The 26,608-nt window shown below is 33.2% G+C and overlaps 2 protein-coding genes and 1 long non-coding RNA gene across 12 annotated transcripts; 1 reads left to right on the top strand and 2 right to left on the bottom strand.

Moving 5' to 3' along the window:
- Positions 1-65: 65 nt before the first annotated feature.
- Epp (Ecdysteroid phosphate phosphatase) lies at positions 66-4,696 on the bottom strand. Of its 3 annotated transcripts, none has more exons than XM_029322742.2 (5): positions 4,617-4,696; positions 3,948-4,142; positions 3,292-3,529; positions 2,466-3,185; positions 66-1,812 (listed from the first exon to the last, which is right to left on the bottom strand). In XM_029322742.2, the coding sequence occupies exons 2-5, from the start codon at positions 4,052-4,054 to the stop codon at positions 1,021-1,023; spliced, it is 1,857 nt and encodes a 618-aa protein (XP_029178575.2). In that variant the 5' UTR covers positions 4,055-4,142; positions 4,617-4,696; the 3' UTR covers positions 66-1,020. The 3 variants fall into 3 exon arrangements, with proteins under 3 accessions (XP_029178575.2, XP_029178583.2, XP_029178590.2); XM_029322750.2 differs by lacking the exon at positions 4,617-4,696 and adding an exon at positions 4,239-4,482; XM_029322757.2 differs by having other exon boundaries at positions 67-1,812; positions 2,478-3,185.
- Positions 3,912-18,959, top strand: LOC114946327 (uncharacterized). 7 transcript variants are annotated; one of them, XR_003822594.2, is made up of 9 exons: positions 3,916-4,222; positions 9,396-9,579; positions 10,809-11,112; positions 11,222-11,314; positions 11,445-11,519; positions 11,618-11,785; positions 14,786-14,931; positions 15,018-15,110; positions 18,249-18,959. It is a non-coding gene; the product is annotated as an uncharacterized LOC114946327 (long non-coding RNA). The 7 variants fall into 7 exon arrangements; XR_003822593.2 differs by having other exon boundaries at positions 18,148-18,959; XR_003822600.2 differs by lacking the exon at positions 18,249-18,959 and having other exon boundaries at positions 3,912-4,222; positions 15,005-16,974.
- On the bottom strand, positions 5,293-26,608 carry bs (serum response factor blistered). 2 transcript variants are annotated; one of them, XM_029322764.2, is made up of 5 exons: positions 25,868-26,604; positions 21,561-21,812; positions 14,811-14,910; positions 10,862-10,990; positions 5,293-9,675 (listed from the first exon to the last, which is right to left on the bottom strand). In XM_029322764.2, the coding sequence occupies exons 1-5, from the start codon at positions 26,357-26,359 to the stop codon at positions 9,464-9,466; spliced, it is 1,185 nt and encodes a 394-aa protein (XP_029178597.1). In that variant the 5' UTR covers positions 26,360-26,604; the 3' UTR covers positions 5,293-9,463. The 2 variants fall into 2 exon arrangements, with proteins under 2 accessions (XP_029178597.1, XP_029178601.1); XM_029322768.2 differs by lacking the exon at positions 10,862-10,990 and having other exon boundaries at positions 25,868-26,608.

Genomic DNA, 26,608 nt, shown 5'->3' with positions numbered 1-26,608 from the left:
TATATTACAGATACATCTTACAAATTATATGAATATACATATTTATATAATATGTATAATAAAAATCTCTTTTTGCATGTCTTTTCAATATTGTCAAATAATCAATCTATTTAAAAAAAAAAAGTAAAAACATTTTTGAAAAACAATTATTTAAATATATACATATATATAAATGCATCATTTTTCTCTTTTCTGTAAAAGGTAACATCAATAACGATAACTATAAATATATATATTATTATTTTATGCAATGCAGATATTAAATTAGATAGATTAATGTCACACTTAATTGACATGTTGTAATTCTAAAATTTTCAAGAAATGTTGATAAAAGCTCGCATGGAAATATTTCTCTATTTTTTTGACAGAAAATCACACGAATAATATGCATTTTTCTGCACTTTTACTTTAATATATCGTATTATAATATGTTGGAGAGAAATATGAACAGTTATACGAATATTAATAAGAAAATAGCATGTTATTTTAAAATATTAAACCACTTTGTAATTATATTTAGTGCCTTATCCTTATTATAAGATTAGGCAAGAAAATGTGTCTAATCAAGACTAGTATATCATATAATATTATATATATATATATATATATATATATATGTATATATATATATATTAGATATTTACCAGAAATTGATATATAACATGATATATCAATAATAACATTTTGGCTAGTATTTGCGTTCTATATAATCGTCATTAAGGGATAAAACTATATTTCAATACCCGTATGTTTAATTCTCTCAGGAAATAAATATTTTTCAACCGTCGAGCACTCGACTAGGTCTTTGTTTTTTTATCGTATTTTAAATATGTCAAATATATATCTTTCCAGAATTTTTTTTTGATTCGTTGAATACTGTTGTTTCCATGTCATTGACATTGAGTACAGCCCTGCATAAAAATTCATTGTATTATAACAGTCTTTTGTGTGTGTATATATATATTATAGATTTTGTAAAAGGTCTTCTCAACAAAAGCTAAAACTCGCGCGCAACATTAATTACATTAGAACCTTCCAATCGAATCTACTGTTGCTGGTATGGGTGATCGGTGGAAAAGGAGGAGGATGGAGCTGCCAACCATCGATACCTTGACGCGCGGTCACGCAGGCCAGATAAGGTACCCTTTGAACTAATCTAGTCACTTCGGCCGCAGGGGGTATCCTGCCACCGGTCAATTGTTTGGTGCAAGCTGCCAGGGAAGCTGCATGCGCTACTATTAAAATATTACCAACCGTACTCTCTATGATCTTCTTGATCACCTCGTAGCTGCGTTCGTAATACTGCGCTGCGTTCTCCTTCGGAGGAAGCTCCTTCGCCTTCACGATCGGATCGTAATCCAGATCCACGTTGAAGCCCGCCTTCTGCAACTCCTCGGAAGTCATCCAGACAGGTATTCCGTTCGGATACCAGGCCAACCATTCTATCAGACCTGGCTCCACCTTGATAGGAATGTCGGACTCGAATCCCTTTAGAATATGAGCGAGGGTCTGAACGCAACGCAACGACGGCGACGTGAAGGCCACATCTATCTTGATGCTCGACGACTTCATGGCCTCGCCTACCAAACTCGCCTGCATCTCACCTACGGTGGTCAACGGACTGTCGTTCTGAAAGTCCTGGATGTTCCTGGACGGCACTTCCTTCGGCATATTCAAGTCGCGGCGCACGTAGAAGCCGTTCGACTCGAAACAGTACGGGATCCACGTGCCAAAAGTGAAGTCCACTCTCTCACCGTGGCGACATATGAAAATCTCTCTGGACGGTGTTTGAGGTGCTTCTGAACCTGCCATCTGAAAACGTTTGGAGACGTTGTATGTTAGTAATTCATCAGTGATTATACATTACATCATATTATAATTAATAATATATATCATATTATATATTATAATTTTAATAATATATATTAAATCAAATAATTTTGAACAACCCAACTGGCATAAAATTATATCTTTATTGTTGGATAGACATAAAAATAAAATTAATGACAACGTTTCGACGATTAAAATAAAATAATATTTAACCTTTTTAGAATTTAAAACATATTAAAGCACATATAAATTAATTGTGTCAATACGACCTTTCGACAAGATGGTAAAACGTCAATTAATTCACATTTAATTTATGTCAGACTTGATAAGGTCCTAAAACAAGGGTCGAAACGTCGTCATTGGTTTTATTTTTATTTTGTTGTCTATCCAACAATAAAGATATAATTTTATGCCAGTTGGGTCGTTAAAAATTATTTGATTTATTTTATTAATCACTGGCAAAAAAAGGAATTACTACTTATTATATATTATATTATTAATTATATTACATGATTAATAATATATATATATAATTAATATTATATAATTAATATATTATATAATTAATATATTATATATTATATTATTAATATATTATTGTATATTAATATAGACAAAGAAAAGGAATATTTTACAGAAATAATTACTGGCTCGTCGGCAATAGGAATCCCATCGGGGGTATCGACAGAATCGCTCGGAGACAGAACCGGCGGTGGTCTTCTAACTTTCGGGATCTCGTCCGCCTCTTCCGCGCTTTCGCTTTTATTGTCGGTGATCGGCACGGTGGTGTGCAATGTCCACGAGTCCGATTCTGCAGTCCTTTTGGTATGATTCAACGGTAAGTGGCCGGATATCCCGGTCAACCAAGAGATACCCTCCACCCAGCCATCCGTGGACGCGCTGCAGGCTCCCTCCGGAACGTAAATGTAATCTCCCACTCTTAATTCTAACTCGTCGTGTTCCCGGGGCAAGTGGGCGTGCGTGACTTTGTGCACATGCAAATTCTGCAATCTAGAATCTCTAGAATATAATCTAAGTTCCCAATTGGCCGGCGTGTTCGGTTTCAGTTTCTCGGCTATCAAGCGAAGCGGTTGAAATAAGTTACTGGGAAACTGGTAGGCCAGCGTAAGATGCAGAGATTTGATTTGCGGCTCGGCAGTGATACCTAGGGCGGCGATTTTATTGACGTAGCAAACAGCGATGTTCTTCAGCCATTCCGCGTTTACATCCTTGACGAAAAGACCCATAAAATTAGGCGACATATACGTCTCTAACTCGATATGTTCAGGCAATCCATCCTGATGAGCCACATTCTCAAGAGCATTTACTAATTCTTCTGTGAATTCGTCGGGAGCCTACAGAAAAATATATAAAAATTATGAAATATATATTTAAATTTAAAAACATCGAATATATGTATAACATGTCTTGTATTTCGGTCAAGTATTAAAGATATCTTACGCTGAAGAAGGAGACGAGAGTAATGTGTGGTATAAAGCTATGAGCCCCGTTCCATCCTAGATTTTTACTGTCTGACCAAAACAGCTCGAGCTGTTCAGCTAATGATCCCGTTGGACAAGCATAGAGAACATACTGCCGCTGTGTATCAGAATCCAAAGTTGGATCTCTCACATGTGCCAGCAGCCAATCTGATGCCAATTGCACACCACGGTATCCTGTTGCGGCTAATGCCCTCTCCCTAAAAGATCCATTCAATATTAGATGTAAATAATTAACAAATCCTTGATAATAATCAGATATAAAAATATATATATCTATATATATATCTACATCTTTTTAGAATGAGAATGATTAGATAGATAGATAAATTTTGTTATCAAGAGATAAAGATATAGAAAACAACTATCGAAAACAAATTGAAATAATAAAATAATATGACCTATCGAAATGTCAAGTCCAGAATTTTGATTCAGAAATTAAATATCCGAATTTAATTTTGCTCTCAAATCGAGAGAGAAAGATAGAATAGTGCGAAATAGCTGTATTAAAGACTGCGTTTGACAGCTGTTTGTTTACAATGAGTAAAGGACACGCGTCGACAATATGTCAAATAAATGTTACGTAAATACAATTTCATGTCACATGGCCATACGTACGCCCGGTGTTTCGGGAAACCCAGCTGCAGGAGCGTTTGCAACGGTGTCAGATGCTGTTTCGAAATTTTCGTAGGAGTCGGATTTTTCCGCGGCGGCAGCGTCGCCATGACGGTACATAACTGCGTTTACCGACGTTTATTCCCCAGGGTGGCCAATAGCCGCGCAACTATCATAGGACCAGATACGAATCGCAGACTGTGGAAAATTTTTACAAAATTATAGCTGACTACATCGCGACCGGATCTCACCACGAAGAGTCAATCATCGGCAAAAAGGTAAAAATATAATTACATTATTAAATAATTGATATTAATTTATTGTGATTTCTCGTAAATATTAATGGTTTATTCCAAGTTCTTTCCCAGCAAGCACAGTATATAAATGTTATATATACTCAAGCATGTTACATGTAACGTATATGTTAGTTGTAATTTCCCACTCATAGATGTAACATTTTTAATATTACATATATTACATTGTAGTTATATATTGTCATTATATCCCAAGATAGCACTGACTTATCAATACATCAATGTGCTATTTAGTATATATATAATTACAATAATAACTATACAATGTAATATATATATGTTATATTAAAATGTTACATCTATGAGTGGGAAATTACAACTAACATGAATGTTACATGTAACGTACACGTTATATTACCTGTTATATTCCGTTTTATTATAGCAATGTAACAATTATATATCGGTGTTTGCTGGGTTATATATATACCGAACGTTTTATCAGTTAACGTGCTCTGATGTCAGAAAGATTAAATATAACGATAATATATACTGATATATATATCTTGTCTCTTTTATCATTGATTTTTTAAAGCTCAACAACTTAATTTCATAATTTTAGAAAGTATAATTAAAATCAGAACATTAAACTCGATAAATTTTAAAATTAATTAAAATAATTAATTTTATATATATTGCTTTATAATAAAAATTGATTTAAAATATATATCGAATTTTAGAAACTAAATAAATTCAGAAACATTGAATACGATAAATATATAATTGTAAAATTTTAATTAAATAATTGATTTAATAATATATACCGCTTTTATGAGAAAATATATGAAATTGGATGCTATAAAATTTTTTATTAGATAAAGCTATCATTCTATATCTATATAAAAAATATATCGGGAAAACGTAGAACATAAAATAAATTCATTAAAAAGATAATTTTTTTTTACATTTTATATAATTTCTATTTCATTTTTTTTTCTCTTTTTTTTACCACGTGTTCCATAACAATTTCAACAATAAACACTCAAAACGACGCGATTATTATTTAGAGTTAGTGTAAAAAAAGAGAAAAAACGCAATGACACGTGGATTTATATATTTTTGTTTTTCATTCGTTACGGCATTCTGTTACAAACACTCTTCACGCTGCAATATTTCGGTACAGAAGTAATAAAAAAAGTTATAATGCGTGTATGTGTGTATATATACACATACATACACACACGCACATATACATACACATACCTCTCATTTATGTATATATATGTATATAATTCACGTATACATATATATACATATATATGCATATTTTTTAATATATATATATATAATATTTATATATAAAATATAGATAAAGTAACGTAATATACACGTTATTGCTCGTCTCTCATGGGATTCCTCGCTCTCGTTCGCAATTCGTACATTATTCTTTTTATATATATGTAACTCCTATATCCTAATAAAATCGGATTAAGACACTCACGGACCGTTCGACGAAGATTTGAGACATCGTTGAACTGCGAAATAATTTCATCGATTTGCCAAATTTAATAAAATTTTTTAATAGCTAAATTAATGAAGAGATTTAACGCACAAGAGCATCTTTGAACACAAATAAACATGTTTATTTGTATAATCTAACTTATAGCGTATTATTATAGCAACATAGAGTTAAACACACATCTAAAAAGTGTTATATGTATATAAAAAAACCATAGATACAAAGTATCCATTATAAACAAGCGAGTAGTATGAATAAAATAAAAAGAAAATTTTTCATTATTTCTCTTACAGTTTCCGTAGAATCCCAAAGGATTTCTCAAGTATATATGTGCAAAATGAATTCTTTTCAAGTTTATACAATTAATAATAAATTAAGAGAAATGATTTAAATAATAATTATTATTAAAAATTTTAGGCTATATAACAATATAATATTCTGTAATAATAATACAATTATTTAAATCATCTCTCAGCTTTACATATTTTAAAAGATCAGTATGTTGCTTACATCTACAAATAATATTCTATTTTATTTTATCCATACTACCATAATATCCGTATAGCAAGCTAAATTACGCTAAAGTCTACTAAATAACAATTGCTCCTTCATGTTTGACTCGAGTTTCTAATATTGCACATTTTGGCATATACTTATATCTGACGTCGCGACAGATTTACAATTGACGATTTACTTACAAATTCATCAAGATTGCATCGCAACCGCACCGTAGTCATTCACAACAATTTTGTACAAAATTTATACATCTTGTACAAACGATCTATTATGAGATCATACATCGAACATCGCAGAAATGCAATCTTAAGTCCTCTTTGTAATATGTTTATCGAGTATAATTTATTTATCTCTCGAATTTGCATCGCACTTTATTTATTTTTTTCGCAAATTTACGAGAGCTACGATATTTTATTTCTGCACCACATTTAAGATATATATCGCAGATTTCACTGTCAATATTTTGCTGATTTAACAATTACGCTGTGTTTTCTTAAAGATCTAATTTCAATCCGAGGATAAATTAAAATTGCATATATATCGCATATAAGAATAGAGATTCCGACTATTCTCCAAGAGAACACATATTTTTTACATTTTTTTAAATATAAAGAACCTATCTAGAAGCTACTCTCTTACAAGTCTTTATATATATATATAAATCGTTGAATCTTAATCGATTCTAAATTAAAAAATGAGGTTGATAACAGTGAGATATTAGACACTATATAACATTCAGTTATATTTTAAAATATCAAGATCGAAATTAAATAATTGAAATTATGAGCGCAACAATGGATAACATTAATTTTTAGAGACATTATTTTAATTTTATTGCTGAAAAAAATTCAACTTTTAAATTAAAGAAAATTAAAAACAAGAAACGTCGAAGAAAAATCTAAGAAAACTTTATTTTCGTAAACTAATAATATTTAATTATATTATTGTATATAAAATGAAATTTTAAGAAAACAAAGATTAATTCGTTTTAGCGCATATAATTTCAATTTCTAAAGATTTCCTTCGATGATTCTCTTTCTTATTTGTGTGTATTTATGAAAAAAAAACAACTAATTTTAGAACGATAAAATATAGATATATCGAATTTTTTGCAAGATTTATGTACAACAGAATTCACATATTGGCACTAGTCGTTGGCAGAATACTCGGATTCACAATTCTCTTAACAATGTTACAACATTTATTAGTTAGGTCATACATTTCGACGAAATAATATCGTTTGCACTATCTCAAACGTACAATTTCTCTGTTTACCGCGACTGCATCTGGCACAGATATCGCGATAAAGTTTATCATTCTGATATTCTGACAAATTATATGTATAAGGATATATTTGCATTTGACGCAAATATTTTCATCGATGGAAAATGATATTCGTAATGTGATAACGTGAACATTTGTTTGAAAATATATACATTTACGTTGGAAAATTTTTCTATCTTCGATGTATTAAATTCTTTTGTGAAATAATAAGTGCAAATTAAAAAGACATATAGGGTATATTTTAGAATCGTTAATTTTTTTAACTTTTAATAGATTTGCCATTTTTTCGATAATTTAAATTTGTTATTAGGGAATATTTTGAATGTAAATTGGAGAAAAAGAAATTTTAATGCATTAACTATAGTTTGTTTAAATATATATTTTCATTCATACGTGATTCTATTAAACGCTTCAAATATAAAAAAATAATGCATTATGTAAGAAAAGTCGATAATTCAAGGATTAATTAAAGAGAAAATGTTCTCATAAAAAACTGCCTTTCCCCGTTGGCAGTTATTTTTGTTCTGATTATATTACATAATAATACAATGCAAAAAAATGTATAATAAAGATTTTCCATATTTGTGCATAATGATGTGTATTAGTATTTAGTGATCGCGATATCTTTAAAGACTATGGGAGAGATAACTCTGTTAAATGACAGCTAGAATCATATTTTGCGAAACGAATTTAATTATAAAATTGATAAAAACACGAAATGTTGAAGAGAGCATATTACGCTCATTTTTATATATATTATAAAAAATAGAGTGTCTCAAAATATCACAAAAATTTAGGTCTTGATTCTATTTTAGTGCAGTTTGCTGTAATAATTTATTCGGGTTATTTTCGGCATATGCATACGGAAAGAATTTTCTCTTAGAGTTTACTATAAAAATCATAGTAATCGTGGGACAATATGGAAGAATTTTATAAGTTTCTCTGATTAATATTTACCACAATAAAAATATTAATATGTACATAATAAAATTAATCGAACGTGTTTTGTATTTTATTGTGATAGCTATTAATATTTTTTTTATTGTGGTAAATATTTAATCAAAGAAACTCATAAAATTCTTCCAATACCATGTTGTCCCACGATTGTCATGTGAGGGTTTCAGGGTAAATTCCAAGAGAAAATTCTCTTTGAGCAGATAAACTTCTCTCATAAAAATAATTCGAAAAATTCTATACGGCAAATTAATTCACTACATTATATGTCGAAAGACAAAACAATTGTCTAAATGAGTGTTGGATTTGTATGCGGTGTCAGTCTCACATAATTGGCAGTGAGTATTCCCGGAATACGTTACTGAAGTTCGTCTCAGAAGAAAGGCATTTTTCATTCCGATCCATTTGGATATCTTTATAGATACAATTATTAGGACTATTTTACGATAGCGATCATAAAATCTTATATACTTTCTATATAAAGTTGTAAGTGAGATATATACTTTCTATATAAAGTTCATCATTGGATCTTTCTATTCTTTTTAGAAACACAGTTCTCGCCTCGTCATCAATTACATTTCGCAATCGTCTTTATAATTTTTTTCTAACATGAGAAATGCGTGAATATCGATTCCTTCTCTTACACCAATCGCGGTTTCTCCCAAAAACGAAAGTACGAAAGAGGGGCGAAGAATCCCAATTTGCGATGATGAATCGTAAGTCGTTCTGATCCGCTCGAAAAAATTCCACGATTATTTAGCCGTCCCGATAAATAATTAAAAATAATAAAATTAATAATAATAGTAAATTATTATTATATTATTATTCTAATAATTATTTATTTCTAGGGCGTGCAAAAATATCGCGAGTCTATTAATTCCGAGTTGTTTCCGCCATTCGTTTCTAAGCACACGACAATTTCCGCAGCACAAAAACGAGAGGCTCACACAACAACTACTATACTACTATACTTTCGTCGTCGAGAAACTCCCGTGTCATTCCCGATCCTTGCTCAGATCGGACGGCAGGTCACCGCAGGTGGACAACGCCGTCGTTGTCGCCGTCGTCGTTGTCGTCGTGGGCGACCTGGAGGTCATTCTGGAGGTCACAGGTAAGGACAATCCCGCCGCGCTCATCGCGACGTTTAGTGGTATCGTGATAAATGGTTGGTTCGATTGCGATGAGTTTGCCACCGATGTCACCGTACCTAAGGGAAGTTACAGGAAAGAGTGTAAATGAGATATCTTATTATCCAGTAACGCTATTTTTCGCGATTTTTTTACTTTCGACGAAATTCGCGCGAAAAAGTTATATATGCAAAAATTACGTCGAAAATAATTTCTGATTTATTGTCTCTTATTCTTCTTCTTTTTCCTATTTATTTTCATATAAAAAATATACATGTGTATATACAGGATGTTTCAGAACTGGCAGAAAAGTTTTTAATGACGCAGATTCCTGGGATCATTTGGAGACGATTTTTCGTCAGCGAAAATGTCGAGACACCAATAATTTTCGAGTTATAAACGGTTGAGAATAAAAGATTTTTTGCAAACTACCCTTGTGGAAATAAAATATTAATCAAACTATATTCTCCAATTAATTTCGGGTAATTTACTTTAACAGAGTTTTAATTTAAAAGGCTTACAATTAGTTACAAAGATGCATGATGGCAAACATTGAGAATATGCAAAAAAAAGGCCTCCCTCGACATTTTCGCTGAGGAAAAATCGTCTCCAAACCAGGAATCATTAAAAATTTTTCATCCTTTTCATAATATACACTGAAAAAAAAATTATTGAATTCGAATAAATATTTATTTCAATACTGCCTTATAAATAATATATTTGAAGTTAATAATATTGATTTAGTCGAAAAAATATTTACTTGATATAAAAAAATCCTTTTCAAAACATAAATAATTTGTTTCAAATAAATGATTTATAAGACAGTATTGAAATAAATATTTATGAATTTAATAATGTTTTTGTGCATAGTAGTGTATATTATATACATATATGTATGTATATATAATATAAATAAATAAAATAATTTAAAAAATATATATATACATATATATGACGGTATTTATTTTAATGCGGCCAGTTTGCGTTATGCAATCTTATTAGTCATAATCTACGCGATTATTTCTGGGAATAATTTAGCGGTGAATCAGATGAGTTGAAGAAGCGCGCGAACGATTTCCGAGCGAATCCGTCGCGAGCTTCCCTAGAACCGACCTCTCGAATTGTGCTCGAAATCCTTCGCGTAACGGCATTTCGAAATGAGTAGGTACCTTGCACGATAAATTGCGTAAAAATCTCGTACGTTTCTTCGCAGCGGCAAAGAGAGACAGAAGAGAGAAAGAGAGAGGAAGAGACAGAGAAACCTACCTCCGTCTTGAGATATTTGCACCGGTTGCCCGTTTTGTCCTATGCCGAGCAAGACCCCTGGACTGGGCGAATAAATGACACTCTGAGGCATCTGGTACATGATCCCTGCAGAGAACGAAGGCACATTTCCTGGGAAATCAAAGAGGAATTGAGCGTGTGTGTGAGAGAAAGAAAAAGAACAGATTGATGATGGAGGGTGAAATTTATCGCGAGGCAAAAATCATCAAATTCAAGAAATATATGTTTTTCATGTAAAATTAGGCGTGATTCTTTTAATATATTTTTAAATATTTTAATTGTTATGTTATATTTAAAAAAAATTATTATATTGCAAATATTTTATAATTTTTTTAATTTCAGCGCGAGATAAATGCTTCTCCAAAGGACAATTAGTGCGTCGAATAGAACCTAATGAATTTATCACGAGGAAGAAGTAATCAAAATTCAAGAAAGGTATACATTTTTCATGTAAAATTGGACGTGATTTTTTTAATATATTTTTGAATATAATTTTTAATTGTTATATGATATTTAAAAGAATTATTATGTTGCAAATATTTTATAATTTTTTATTTAATTTCAGCGCGAGATAAATGCTTCCCCAGAGGACAATTAGTGCGTCGAATAGAACCTAATGGGGAATAAAGGAATGTAAGATGTAAGAGATACTGCATTATATATCTCCCTTATTTGTATCAAAATTGCGAAATCCGTCATTCGACGACATAACGCTAAACTCGTTTTCTCTCTCTATAGGTTGGTTACAGATGTTATATGCCAAGAAAAACTTAGGAATGACGGTCGAGCCACTCGAGACTTCGATCCGGACCACCCAGGTGCGAATCTGCGCTCTGATTCACCGAATCTTCGCGTTTACAAATTATAAATAAATTACTGCATATACATATTTCTTGGAAAAATACGGTAAGTTTTCGAAGAACGAATCGCGAAAATAATTATAAAAAACATTGTAATCTCTCTCCTCATTGAAGACTAATCCTCGATACTCTTCAAACCGACTTGCGACCATATAACACCATTTTTATATATAAAGTCTCCCGAGAGAGACCATATTCCGATAACAAGTCTTGAATCTCCAACAAGACGTATGCATATTTGAAAGGATTAGCGAGTTAGCGTGTTAGTAGAGCAAACTTTTCCTTACATATTCAACTACTAGAATCTATTAGCCCTCAAAAAAGCCATTAAAATGCATATTTCTCTCATCTTTACGTTGCGTTAGTGCTTGTCAAGTCGGTGTGAAGAGCTTCCGTTAGAGAAGCGCGTCCAAAAACTCTCTCGGAAACAATCGTAGAATGTATTGTATGTATGTACATACTCATGTATGTACACACATATAGGAGGAGAAAACAAATCGCAATGTCTCTCGCGTACGCTTTCTGCATTCGAACGAGCAAACGCTCCTAATTAAAGGCGACTCGAACGTCCATCTTCCATTCGCTCATGATAATGGGACCTCTCGCGCGTACCTTCGTTATACCGGAGGGATGTATTATACATTCGTCGTCATGGACGTCCGCCGGGGGAGGCAAGAGAGGACATTTGACCCCCTTGCGAAAAAAAGCAAGAACTTGCTCCCCTTTTGAATCATACTCGAATTTATTTGCATATTAATATTAAATAAGAAAAAAATTAAACTTAAAAAAATTAAGAAAGAACAAAAATTTTTAAACAAATTAAGCATTTGCTCTCCTTTTGAATAAATATTGGAGTTTACTTGCATATTTAACATAAAAAAATAAAAATAAGAAAAAATTAAATTTAAAAAATGAAGAAAGAACAAAAAAATGTTTAATATGTCTCCCTCTGGAAAAAATCCTGCGGACGTCCATGTTCCTCGTTCTCTCGCCGAATATACCAAAGAGGGAAGTTATTATCAAATTGGGGAGAGAGAGAGAGAGAGAGAGAGAGAGAGTGCGAGAGGAAAAACGCGAGTCGGGTCGCGACACAGAATGGCATCCACGCGACAACATTAGCATCGATATTTATGTGTACACCTGCAACCGTTCCGCGGCGCGACCGGATCCTACTTCCCAGTTAGGCATCACGGTTGTCGTCTAAGTTTGGTCATCGTCGGCGATTCCTTACGGGCTCCCTACACGGATAACCCCGTCATCGCTCGCACGCCTTTCGCATTTTAAATGTGTTCTTCTCCCTTTCCCCTTGGATTCTCCTCCACCATCTCCTTCATCTCTCTCCCACCTTTTTCTCACGCTTCGTTCCTTCAGTCTCTCCCTCTCCTCTCTTCCCGGATATAATGTTTACCTGTCTACTCTATTACTCGCTTGTCCCCCCGACCAGCTGTTCATTATCAGCCGCGATGATGATGAGGTCGAGCGCGACGCAAATGCATTATCGCCGACAATTGAACGTGATTAGCATATCTGATGACGCGAGGAAGGAGGGAAAAATTAAATTTAAAAAAATTTAAAAAATTAATTACGCCCCATCCTGGAAAAAAATCCTGCAGGCACCCTGAGGGAGGAGGAGGAATTTATTTGTACATTTAATATAAAAAATGAAAATAACAAATAAAAAAATTTAACTATGCCTCATCCTGGAAAAAATCCTGCGGACGCTCATGAGGGAGGAGAAAAAGGCGCGAACCTCGGACCTGTTAACGCGCTTTCGTTCTTTCTTAATTTACCCCTTATTAGTTTGTGGGACAAGTAATTTTATCTTTTTTTTTTTCGAAGAGAGAAGGATGTATTTTAATAGCATGCGTTGAGGTTTGAAAATGAGTTCCATGTTATGATTCTATAAAGTTTCTCGTTACGCGTGGAAGGTCTATTTCTTCATTTGTGGAACGGCGAAAGGTGTATATATATATATATATATATATATATATCATCATCATCATCATCATCACGGTCACATGAATAAACAGAAAATCGACGTAACCGCAGAACTTAATCTAACTAGAACCTCGGTAGAACTTAATCTAGCTACAAACTCGGTTAATAATTATGTCTGCGTGAATAATATACGTCTTTTTTTTGCTCCGCGATAATGTGACCGATATTCGCGAGTCCTTCGTTTCTTCCGAGAAGAGGAAACCACGTAAACCTCGTCAATAAAAAAATAATAAAAAATAAAAATAAAAACTATGAATTGTGATGCGATTGATTCGAAGATATGAATATGCGCCGTTTTTATATTCACAATCAGTACACATTTTTCTATTGGATGTTGGAATAAAAAAAGATTTTTATCCAAGCATACGCGGAATATATTAATTAAGAAACGCACGAGAAAAATTATATATGTATCTATTTAGACGACAATCTTCACTTTTATCGAGTTTCTTATTTTTCTTGAATTTTGAATATTTTTTTTTAAACTCTAGATGTTTTATATTTATTGTTAGTTTTATTCAAAATAATTTGAACGTCGAAAAGATAAATTTTTCGCTCTCTTTGATCAATTATAAGAACGCGTATAATTTCTAGAACTTTTAATTTTTTTAAATACACTAAAATACAAATACAAAATAAATACAAAAAAATTATTGACTTCGAATGAACATTTATTTCAATACCGCCTTTTATAAATTATTTATTTGTAACTTAATAATGATACTGATTTGATAGGAAATTCTTTTCAAAATAGATACATATTTATTTGTTGTTTATGGCTTTAGTATATTTTATTAAAATAAAAAATACGTTGAAACCATCTAAAGTTGTGTTTCATCAAAATATCATTTTATCTCAAAATGGCAGGCAAAAATTTTCAACGTGTATTTCCTCGCCTCTGAACGTCACAATTTAACATGACCGCAGTGAAGAGCAAGGAGCCTTAATAATTTTTTTCAGTGTGCATATATAAAGAGTGTTCTATATATTTTATAGCAGAGATTCAGAGAAGCTTTGTGAATTCTGACCCAACCGACTCTTCTTCTAGGGTAGCCACGCATGACGATACTCACCCGAGTGATTATTCTTGAGAGGATCCTTGGAGTCGCCGTCGCTGGTATCTCCGTCGCTCTCATTGGCGCAAATGTCAGACCTGGGTGATCCTTCTTCCTCCTGAAATCAAAAAGAGCATCCGTAAGTTACCAACATTCTTTACAAATTTGAGGAAGCCGGTGGAGAAGGGCTGACAGGACTGGACTGATAACAGGGTCTGATTTCAGGGTCACATCTTTCTTATACGCAGCGACAAATCGAAGGAACGAGCAAAGAAACGAGGAGAGAGAAGAGCGTACTTATCAAACGTACGTACTTATGTACGTATCTACCTACCTACCTACCTACCAACCTACCTACCTACCTACCTACCTACCTAGCGGACAGAGAGAGATGCGCGAGCTCTTCTCGGCGCTCCTTATATGGCCACATCTCTCTCGCAGACTCCACTCGCGGAGGAGAAGAGATTCTCGCGACCCTCGGGCGGAAAATTTTCTTCCCTTAGCAGAAATCCGCGGCTTTCGCAGTAATATTCGTACGGCGTATCCGAGATACCTTCACTTAATTTTTCATCAGAAATTAACTGCTATAGAAGGATAGCATCTCCTTGCCTTACAAAAATTGTGAATCTTTTTATATTATGTATTGTGTATTTATATTAATTTCATATTATATTTTTCTTTCCGACATTTTCAGTAACACGTACATAAAGCTATACATACATAAAGAGAGATAGAAAGAAAGAGAGAGTTCGGAAAAGACGAGTTTCCTCAATTAGGTATATTCCATTGTTAATGCAGTTTTCTCGATTTAAACGGGGGCGCACGTTTCCCACCTCGCAATTTATGCCAATTACCGTTTGATTCGACAAAACGGTCGAGGATATACACACGCACGTGAGAATTATTATCTGCGAAAGAGAGAGAGAGGTCTTGGAGAACGCGCGGTACCAATTGGAAAGCTCGAAAAGCCGGAGCACGTTCGCTTCCGCTGACTCCCTTTCCTCCCTGTACGTGTATACGTGTAGAGAAGGCGCGACAAAAAGCAACATTCCTGACTCTTAAGTCGGACTCTATATAAGTGTCTGCCATCGCGAACATTGCCTGTATATGGCGACAACCGGGCTTTGACAAAGGTGACCGTATATGGAACTCCGCTTCCATCTTTCCTGCGTGCGTGCGTGCGTACTCCTTTTCTCTCTTGTATACACGTGAAGGTTTCTCCTTCTCTCTCTCTCTCTCTCTCTTATTTCTACCCCCTCTCGTCGCGAGAAACGATACACCTGGATGCGCGCCTTCTTCGTCTGCAACCCCGATAAACGTCTCCGCAGCTCTGTTCTCGTGCCGTTAAATCATAAATCGTGCCTCGACCCCGAACCGGCGAAAGCTCCACGCGTGCTTCCGGTCACCGGGGTTACGCCAGTGCTCGTTGGAATTAAAATTTTCCCTCGGAAAATTATCATAAATATTCATCGATCTTCTTAACGAGCCAGGATTTAAATTTTCTTATTAAAATACTTGTCAAATTTTTTTCTCTCCTTGGAGAACGATTTCAGGCCAAATAAGGGGCGTTTGATGAAGGAAAATAAAGAAATTTTTTTATAAAGTATGTTTCGTTCTTATATAGGTATATACTCTGTCTTGAACTGCGTTTCTTACCCTTGGGTTTCTACTTCCGTTTTTTTGCTGGTTCACGCTTTCTTTAACAAATGCGTCAGGTGTTCGACTTAAGTTTACTCTTGAAAATCGTAGAAACATCAAGAGATGAGTAATTTAATTTTTCCCTACCCAGGGTGTCTACTCGAGTTTTATAAAAAAATTCCCAGACTTTTTTCAAAATTTCATTGTCAGATAAAAATTAGAGGGTTTTTAATTCTTGCGTATTTTTATTGCGTTTTTTAATCATACGTTTACGAAAAATAAAAAGCAACTTAAGTTTCAAAAAATGATGAAACGTCAGATTTGAAAAATGATGGAAAAATTTTTTTTCTCGCTTGTATATTTTCATTCTTTTATTATCAAGACTTACAATAGAAAGATTGTGTACTGCAAACTGAATTAAATGCAGATGCGTATCCCGCCATTTTACCAATTCTTGGCTTATTGATAGAGACTTTTCTTACAGCGAAATATTGAAACAATTTTTTTTACGATTCCAAATAAAATTCTATGAAAATTCCTTGATTTCTTAAGATAAAAAAATTTCTTCAGTTTTTTCAGATTTTTTTAGTAGACACCCTGCTTCATACAAGTTTGACAAGATAGAAAAATAGAGTTAAAACGAGCGCCATATCGATTGACATATATAAAATGAGATCCTGAAGACATTCAACGCATCAACATTTTTTTATATTTCGGGATACATAATATTTTCGTAATCTGCATTATAATAATTATTATTAAACGCTATTGTGTGCTAGAAGAAAAAGTATGATAAGAACTATTTGCGTTCACCGCGTATGTGTGTGTAAGGAGAACTAAATAGTAACACATCTGGCACTTTATTTCGAATATTATATATCGAAGGTACGAAACCACGATATTTGCCGATATGTATATATATTGTTCTATCATTATCATTATTATTATTATTATTATTATAGCTAATCGGTAGAAGAGTACATTAAGAGAGCCGAATACTCGTGTTAAGGAGATATCTATTGGATGATTTTCCTGCTCGAGATTGGAAAACGCAAAACCTACCTTGCCCGCTTCTTCCTCCCGTTTCATCTCCAAACTTGCGAACGATGTTGCAGTTATTTTCGAGATTGTGTGCCACGCGATAATGTGATACTCGGGTATAACTTAGACGCTGCTTCTAACGCACCATTAGAAATAAAGGAATCCCTAACGCGCACCGCGGAATGTTTTCGGACCTCTAAATATATCCCGAACCAGATTGTCAAAAATAGGCATATATATTCTGCCCCGCTGCCTGAAACGCGCGAAATAAGACTCAAACATCTCTTAGTTCGAAATCTCTTATTACGGGAGACTCTTTATTGCGACGAGCCCTCGCGCGTCTCGAAAATCTTCATGTTTATTTAACGAAAAAAATGTCAAAAATACGACATTATTTTTTGACGCGATTCAACGCATTTTTTCTAATTATCAATAATTAATCAAAAGTAACGATGTATATCTAGATAACAAAATTTATCTTTTAATATCTCCGTAAAAATCACTATTTACTGAAAAAAAATGTACTGAATTCGAATAAATATTTATTTCAATACTGCCTCTAATAAATCATTTATTTGAAACTAATAATTGATTTGATGTGAAAAATATTTATTTATTTCAAATAAATTATTAGGCGGCATCAAAATAAATATTTATTAATTTAATTTTTTTTCAGTGTTTCAAAATCGAAGCGCATCATTTTTTACTATCGTTCGACTCGATAAAGATTTCTTCTTCTTTTAAATTAAAAATTCGCTAATTTAGCACGATCTGCAGGAGAAAAGAAGAGGATCTTTGAAATACCTACCTGACTCGCGAGAGCAAAAATAAAAATGATATACATATGATAACACATTTGAGCACAATTAGAGAGAATCTACCAGCAGAGAATCGAGTGACAAGGTTCGAACGACTACTATATTGTCGAAGAAAACGAAGGTATATATATACATATATATATATATATATATATATATATATATATACATACGTGTGTATCTCTCTGTGTATATGTGTCTGTATCTGTGCGTGTACATATATATACTATACGTAAAAATATATAAATATTATCACAGTATTTTACAGAGTCGCTATATGCTCTATATGTACACAAAAATACTACAAGATATAAGACTAATCATTGTAAAAAAAGCCGCCATTATTCGCATAGATATCGATTAAAAATCATATAATTAATATTATTATTATTATTATTTGTACTCTCTGCATGCCGACAGACGCGGGAATAGATTACATCTCTTTTTTTTCTCTTTTTATATACATCTATTTGTGATCGCGAGGGCCCCCTCTCATCTCTTTCGGGGCTCTCCATTCCCGCCTTTTATATATTTTTTCTCTCTCTCTTATACTCTTATATCTCCTCCGTTTCTCTTTTCCGAATACAACGATATATAATATAAAAATCAACAAACAATACATACACACATACGCATGCACAATGCCGATGGTGTCGCTGCATGAAGGAAATGGGGGAGGAGAAAAAGGGGTGGGAATTTAAATTAAAAGGGTAGTCTAAATACTAACTACTTATTCTACGAGAAAAAGACAATCTCCAAGTAAAACTACGCATGCCACAGTAGCGGTACACAACACATTATACAGAAAAAAAGAAACAATGGACGAGACACAACGATATGCTAATAAAAAAAAAAAAAAGGAAAAAAGAAAAAATGCGCAACAATACTAAGCGTGCATCGCCGGATTCGCACCCACGCCACCAATCCGATGGATGAAACATGATTTCAAGAAAAAGAGATAGATAGAGAACCCGTTCAAGAATCGATCGCCCGTCGATCTTCCTCGTCGAGACGCAAAATAAGGTACATGAAAAAGGATATCTGTCCGCCTAATAAATACAAAAAATACCGACGTCTACATCAATAAATATTATTTAATAATTAAATAAAAAAAAAAAGAAAGAAAAACAGAGAGCTGCTGGACGAGTTAACAGAGTGTATATATTCGGTACTCTATTAATTACTCACGTATAATTCATCACATACGACGCTACGCTTTATATATATAATATATATATATATATATATATATATATATATATTTATCTATATCTACGATATAATTAATTATTTAATAATATCTTTTCTTTTCTCGCAATCTCGAATATCTTTCTGTCCACGACGTGACTCCCGCTGATACATATCGTCCTTTATCTAAGCGCAGCCGAGCTTTGGAGAGAGCACCATACGAATTTAAAATCTGCTCGAGATTTAGCCGATGATCCGACTACGATTCACTCTGGAAGAAACGCTAATTCCGGATCCGCGATTTCTTCATGCTCCTGCCATTATACCTAATCTTTTCGCATCTCAACAATAGCGTAAACCGTGTTTCCACCCTTCTGTCGCACGTGAGAACGCAAAGTCGCGCAATATTTTATCGAGATTCACCGATATACACAAATATAAAAAAAAATAATATATATGTTTTATATATATATATATATTTAAGTAAAAATGTGTCGAAAGATTGGACTAGATTTTTGTCGCGCATGGAATCGGTCATAGATATTAATATTATTATGTAACAGACCGATATTAAAAAATACTTGATTATAAGAGAGTCGATTACTCTCTCTTTCGCGTCATAAAATTTGATAAATACAATATATGATTCTACATTTAAAAAATTGTTAACTTGACTAAACCTTTCAACTAAATTACCATTTTGTTAATTCAGCATATATTAATATTTAAGTCTAATATACGTTTTGTTAGATTTAATGTTATATTTAATTTAAATATTTTTATATGTTTAATTAACAAAATAATATTTAGTCAAGTGGACCTTTTTTTCAGTGTAGCATATTCGCCGAAACAAAATTCCCAAAGAGAAATTACATCGATGCTAAAATAATCACGAGAAGATTTAAAATTTATAATGATTAGAAATTAATATAAAATAAATATAAAAAAATACAACGTTCAAAAATATCAAGTATCTCACAGTTACTATACAAAAATTCGCGAATTAAATCAAAATTTGACTCGAATAATATATTTATATATCGCCGCGCGATATTTCACATAAAATGAATCGTTGTTTTCTTTGTACACAGTATATAAATTGCACAAACTTCCTAACGATTAATATTCCCGTCTGAAACCTCGTTAAATAGTCGATAAGCGTCTCTATGCTCGGCTTCACGGGCGAATCGATGAACGAAAAAAATTTTTTTAATGTCAAAACGTGAAATGCGACGACGACGGAGGAGACGGAGCCAGTGATGAGTAAGATACATTTAAAATGTATCTCGATACCAGATACAGATACACAAATTAAAATGTATATAGATCCAGATATTTGAAAAGTCTCTCAGATACATATCACATACTTTTAAATTATATTTTATCATAATAATGGATATGCACTGAAAATGTACTGAATAATTCTTTGATTTTTATTAATATTTATGTTTATATTACGACTTTATTCGTAAGTCTTAACACGTGAAAAATGCCTCGAAAAAAATAAAGTCTCGATCTTTAAAAAATTTAAATTGGGCTATTCAAAAAAAAAAAAAAAAAAATGTGAAAATGTATCTGCAAATGTATCTGAAAAAAGATTCAATTCAGATACCATGTTTTGTATCTAGATACAGACATAGATACTTCGATTCGAATATATTTGAGATACAGAAAATGTATCCAGATACTACCCAACACTGAACGGAGCTTGTACGTAATAAGGGTGGACGAGCGCGTACTACCGTTGGGGGTGCGAGTGCGACATATGGGGATGATAGGCGGCGTGATGGGGCGGCAGGGGCGAGGGGCAGGACTGCTGATAGGGGCCTCCGGCGAGCATCGGGCCCGGACTCGAGCAGGGCACCAGGTGCGAGGTCGGCGAGGCGGCGGCCGCCGCCGCCGCCGCCGCGTGCGCATGCGCTATTAAGTGCGCGTGCTGCGCGTGCGAGGGTGGCCCGTGCTGCGAACCCGGGGGCGGCGGCGGCGGCTGCGGCCCGGGATGGGGCCCCGGGTTCGGGCCCCCGCCGGGATACCCCGTGTGCAGCGAGCCACCGTGCGGCGAGCCGTACACCAATTGCCTTACTTTCTGCTCGTCGTCGGCAATGTTGTACGTCAGCTCGGTCTCCTCGAAGCCGGTCGCTGACATCCTCTGGTCCCCCGACGAGCCGGACGGCGGCGGGTCCGGGCTGTTCAGGCACGTCTGGATTAGGGCCTTGCCCGCCTCGCTCGTGATCATCGGCTGCAGCTTCCGCGTCGCGAACGTGTACACGTGGCCGGTCTCGCTCGCGACCAGCAGCATCACCTGCGTGCCGGTCAGCGTTGACAGCTCGTACGCCTGCAACGAGAAGCGGCTCGGGTTATTTCACATCGCACTAATTAGAGAGTGCCTCTTTTATACTACTTAAATTTATACTGATATATCGTGAATTTATATACTTAGCCGAAATTCTCGACCTCTTCATCTCGTTGCCTTCTCTTCTACAGCAGGGCTAAAGTGTATCAAGTCCATTTTTTCATTTTTAATTTTAAATAAAATAAAATAAATAAGAATAAAAATAAAATTAAAATTAAATTAAATAAATTAAAGAAAATTTTAATTCCTGTATTAAAATTTAATTCATCAGTCGAATAAAAATGTATCTGACAAATATGGATTTGATAAACTTTAGCTCTGATATACAGAAGTAAATTGAAAAAAGGCATCGATATAAAAGTTATTATGCAAGAAATTTTTCTCTCTCGATATATTTTATAACGAAAAAATGATTACTTATAGCATTTTAGGCTGATGATCAAAATGTGAATTAAATATTTAAGTAAAAAGTGACTTTCGAATTAAAAAAGAAACGCTATGCGGAAATTTAACCGTGTTAAATAGGCCATTTAGATAATATCGCACGATCAGATAAATATTTCAACGGTATAATCATCGTGTGATATATTTCGTATAAAACATTTACATACACGTACATTGATTCGGTATTTGTAAATTATTAGAATAGAGTCGTCCAAATTTTTTTAAATACATAGATATCAAAGAATGAAAGAATTATTATTGATATCTAATAAACTCTATCTCATTTTACTTCATCTATAAATAAATTTTCTAAAATTGTAGTTTACATATGTCAAAAATATTAAATAATAAATATATTATCTACACTATGCTCCAATATTGTCGCATTCAACAAAGTACAAAAAAAAGAAGAATCTTGATGATCAAAGATGTATATAATTTGTTAAATATTATGTTTCAAATATATTAAATTACGATATGTGCTTAATTAAAAAAAAATTTAAATGAATATTCTAATATTAATATGCTACAAATAACAGTAATATTTAATCACATTTTTATGTATAATTCTTGTATATATAAATGTAAATAATATGTAATATTCTTATTCCTTGTAATGCAAATATATTTCAAAATTTTTGTAATGCTAATGAAAATTTAATTGTTCAACTCGTTTATGATAAATCAATTTACGAATAATAGTTCTCTCTAATTACATTATAAATAAATCGATGTTATCTGTAGATATGATATAATCCTACGCAAAAAAGAATCTCACATCGATTAAGTTATCATGCTATCTTGTTAATGATTAGAAAACACGTTAGACAGTAGTTAATCACCTAAATGAAGCTAAAAATTTGCGAAAAAAATAATTTTACATTTTTCAGCAAATTTAAAATAATTATAAAATTTAATATTCGTCTATAAAAAAAACAAAATTAATTGTAAAATATATAAACCAGGGTTAACGATATCAATTTATCATCAATTTTATGAAACTTAATCATGATTAAACTTTGATAATTTGGAAAAATATGCATCATCACGATGTAATGTCTTATTTCGAAAAACAGATGTAGCATATCTATTTGTTTATGTGCACGATATGCTTTTCAAATATTTTTTTTATCTTCCTTACACAAAATATATATGATTCATTGAAATCTCTTCATCAAACAGCTGCGTCATTTGGAGTAATTTCTAATAAAGTATAATCTGAATCGGCTTGAGAACAATTAAAAACATAAATTCGACATGAATTCTTAATTAAAGTCTACAAATTAAAGATAAAATTGTATATATAGTTAGTAATGGTTTGTTTTTTCTAAAGATACTTCGCTATTTAAACATGTTCTCTGTGGACATTGGTTCAATGCCTTTAATCAAACATAAGATAATGAACATTGAATTTATCATTTCCGGAATGATACGGATCGTTTTAATTTAAAATATTTCTCTCTTTCTCAAATCACAATATAAATTTATTTATTTCGTGTTTTTATTAGGATTTTATATTCTGCTGAATTCTAAGTTAACATGTAACAACTTTATTTATGGGAGAATTATTTTATTTTAATGTCGATTGACAAATTTAATATTTTACAAAATAAGTAAAAAAAAGCAAAAATTAAGTTTTTTAAAACAATTAATAATGTAATTTATATAATGTATAATTTGGCAGTATTGACAAATATCAGATTTATATATCATGATTCATGATTATTTACAAATTTTGTGTTAAAATATATATAAATTATGAACATGAGAAATATTTAATTATTTAATTACCAAGTGCCTTCATTGCGCAAGAATAAGTTTTTATTTCATTTTTCACTGAAGAGAAGAAAAAAGATATTTGTTTAGAATAGTAAAGAACATAAACTCACAAGCAGTAAGGATAAGATACCGGATTGGAGACGGAAAAAAGAGAACGTATAATTAATAATCGCCTTTTTTCTAAATAAACAATGTTATTTAAATCTAATCAATTTGAAAAAATACATGTTACAAAAATATATTAACATATATTTTTTAAACGATACATTTTTATCTGGATTTTCTTTTAAAATATTTTAAGATGTATTTTAGAAGAATTAAATAAAAATATATATCACCATGAGATAATTTGAGTCTTGTGATAATTTAGGTAAATATAAACAAGATAAAAAAAGGAAAGAGAGACAGAAAGAACAAATTATTAATAGAAAAATTAACATGAAAAAGAGTAGTTATTAAGAAATAAAAAGTAAGATTGGATGAAGAAAATTTTAAGAAAATCTTCTCAATTAATTAGCAGAATAATGTGACAAAAAAAGAAAGAAATCCGATACCTTATCCAGAATATTCAAAATAAAAAAATATAAGAGAGAGAGAGTAAAAGCTCTGATTAATTAAAAATTAACACAATTGCTACATAAATAATTTTAGAATCGTAAATCCTCACTTTTCGCTCGCGAAATTTTATTTTTTATTTTTTTTTATAAAAACAATACATCGTAACAATAAATTTTTATGATATTTAATCTATGCAATCTACCAATCAATCTATATAAATCATTCGAATAATTATACATAAGACACACGTTGTCAATTATCAAATTTAGATAGCGTGAAAATGATTTCTGTATTTACTTTTAGTCGTGGCAAAATGCAATGATATATGACATTTGCATCCGAAAATGAGGTAAATCTACCGCATAATTATCCTTTATCTCTGACAATTCGCGCGCGAGTCAGATTCGATGGAGCAACGCAACAATATCATCGCGCCGACTGAAATCTCCAGATTAAGAAATCCGAGAAGAAACTCGTCTCTTTTAAATTGCAGTCCAATCTTCGTGTCCCCGATAGAAAAACACAAAGCTAATCAGAGTGAACGCGACAACATCTCGAAGCGCGTAATAGCGCTGTCACTGCTCAGACTCGAAGGTCTCCTCTCCTCGCGATATATCATACGTGCATATGTATCATAAATCGGAGAACCGTGCAAGAAAATGCACATTTGATAACTCGAGAGTCGCTCTTTCGACACACCTATTTTTATAGAGCTCAATATATACTTTCTCTCTCCCTTTCATAACATATTATTTATTATTATATAATTGTATGTTATTATTTGCATAATTTATATATATATATTATTATATATAATTTATATATAATTTTATTATATAAATTATATAATATATTATATATTTTCATAATATATTATCTATATATTATGTATAAATAATTATATAATATATAATATAATTGTATAATGTAATATATAATATATATTATATATATTTCCAACTTCTATATAAATATATGTGTGTGTGTATATATAAAATAATATTTTATAAATTATAATACAAGTTATTTTATAAATGACATTAGAATTTATATAATAAATTATATTATATATTGTATATTCGTATATAATATAATATATAATATATATCATATATAGTTCTATATTATTATATATATAAATATACGTATATATAAAATAATATAAAAAACAATGTCAATTACGACTCGAAAGAAAAGACACAAAGACACGTGAAGTCTGCATCTCGATATACATATACATATACGTATATACAAACCTTCTTCATGATGCCGGTCTTCCTCTTGGAGAACGTGGTGTACCTCCTGAGCTTGTTATCGATATACTCCATCTTGATCTTGACTCTCCCCTTGGTCTTCTTGCCGTTGGAGGGTGGCGACTTCTTGGGCTGGCCGAGACTCGTGAAAGACTCCTCAAGATTCTCCGGCACGCAGTCGGGCATCCCGGGCATGCTCTGCGCGAGACCCTGCTGCCGCGGCCCCACGTTCCCGCCGTCGTCGTAGCAGACGTCCGACGTGGTGCGCTTGATACCCCGGGTCTGGACGACGCCTGGCGTCGCGGCGCCCGAGACCGCCATCATGGCGGCGCCACCGCGGCCCATCTGGGAGGCCGCCGCCGCGGCGGCGAGTTGAGACGTGGAGGTCGGCCTGCCGTAGATCTCGGCGCCGGCCGCCTCGCCGCCCCCGATCATCCCCATGTAGCCGAGGCTCGTGTAACGACCGTCCCTGGGGCCGCTAGGGTTGTTGTCCATCGCGACGTCGGCGCGCACATCGAACGCGCCGCGTCAGCCTCCTCTTCCTCGCGGGCACGTTAAGTCTCGCAGGTAATGCGACGTCACCCACGTGATCGATCATCTAAGGCGCGCCTGACTCACGGGACCACCCCTAAGAGCAACGCGCACCGCACGAGCGCTCCCCGCGAACTGATCGTAACCTGACCTACGTAAGCCTAAACTGCGCCGAGCGGAGACGCGGAGCGAGAGATGCCTCCGCGTGTCGAC

The sequence above is a fragment of the Nylanderia fulva genome, unplaced genomic scaffold (assembly GCF_048542155.1).
Source record: "Nylanderia fulva isolate GAGA-0341 unplaced genomic scaffold, ASM4854215v1 Scaffold3, whole genome shotgun sequence".
Classification (NCBI taxonomy): domain Eukaryota; kingdom Metazoa; phylum Arthropoda; class Insecta; order Hymenoptera; family Formicidae; genus Nylanderia; species Nylanderia fulva.
This window is presented reverse-complemented; position numbering and strand designations above follow the sequence as displayed.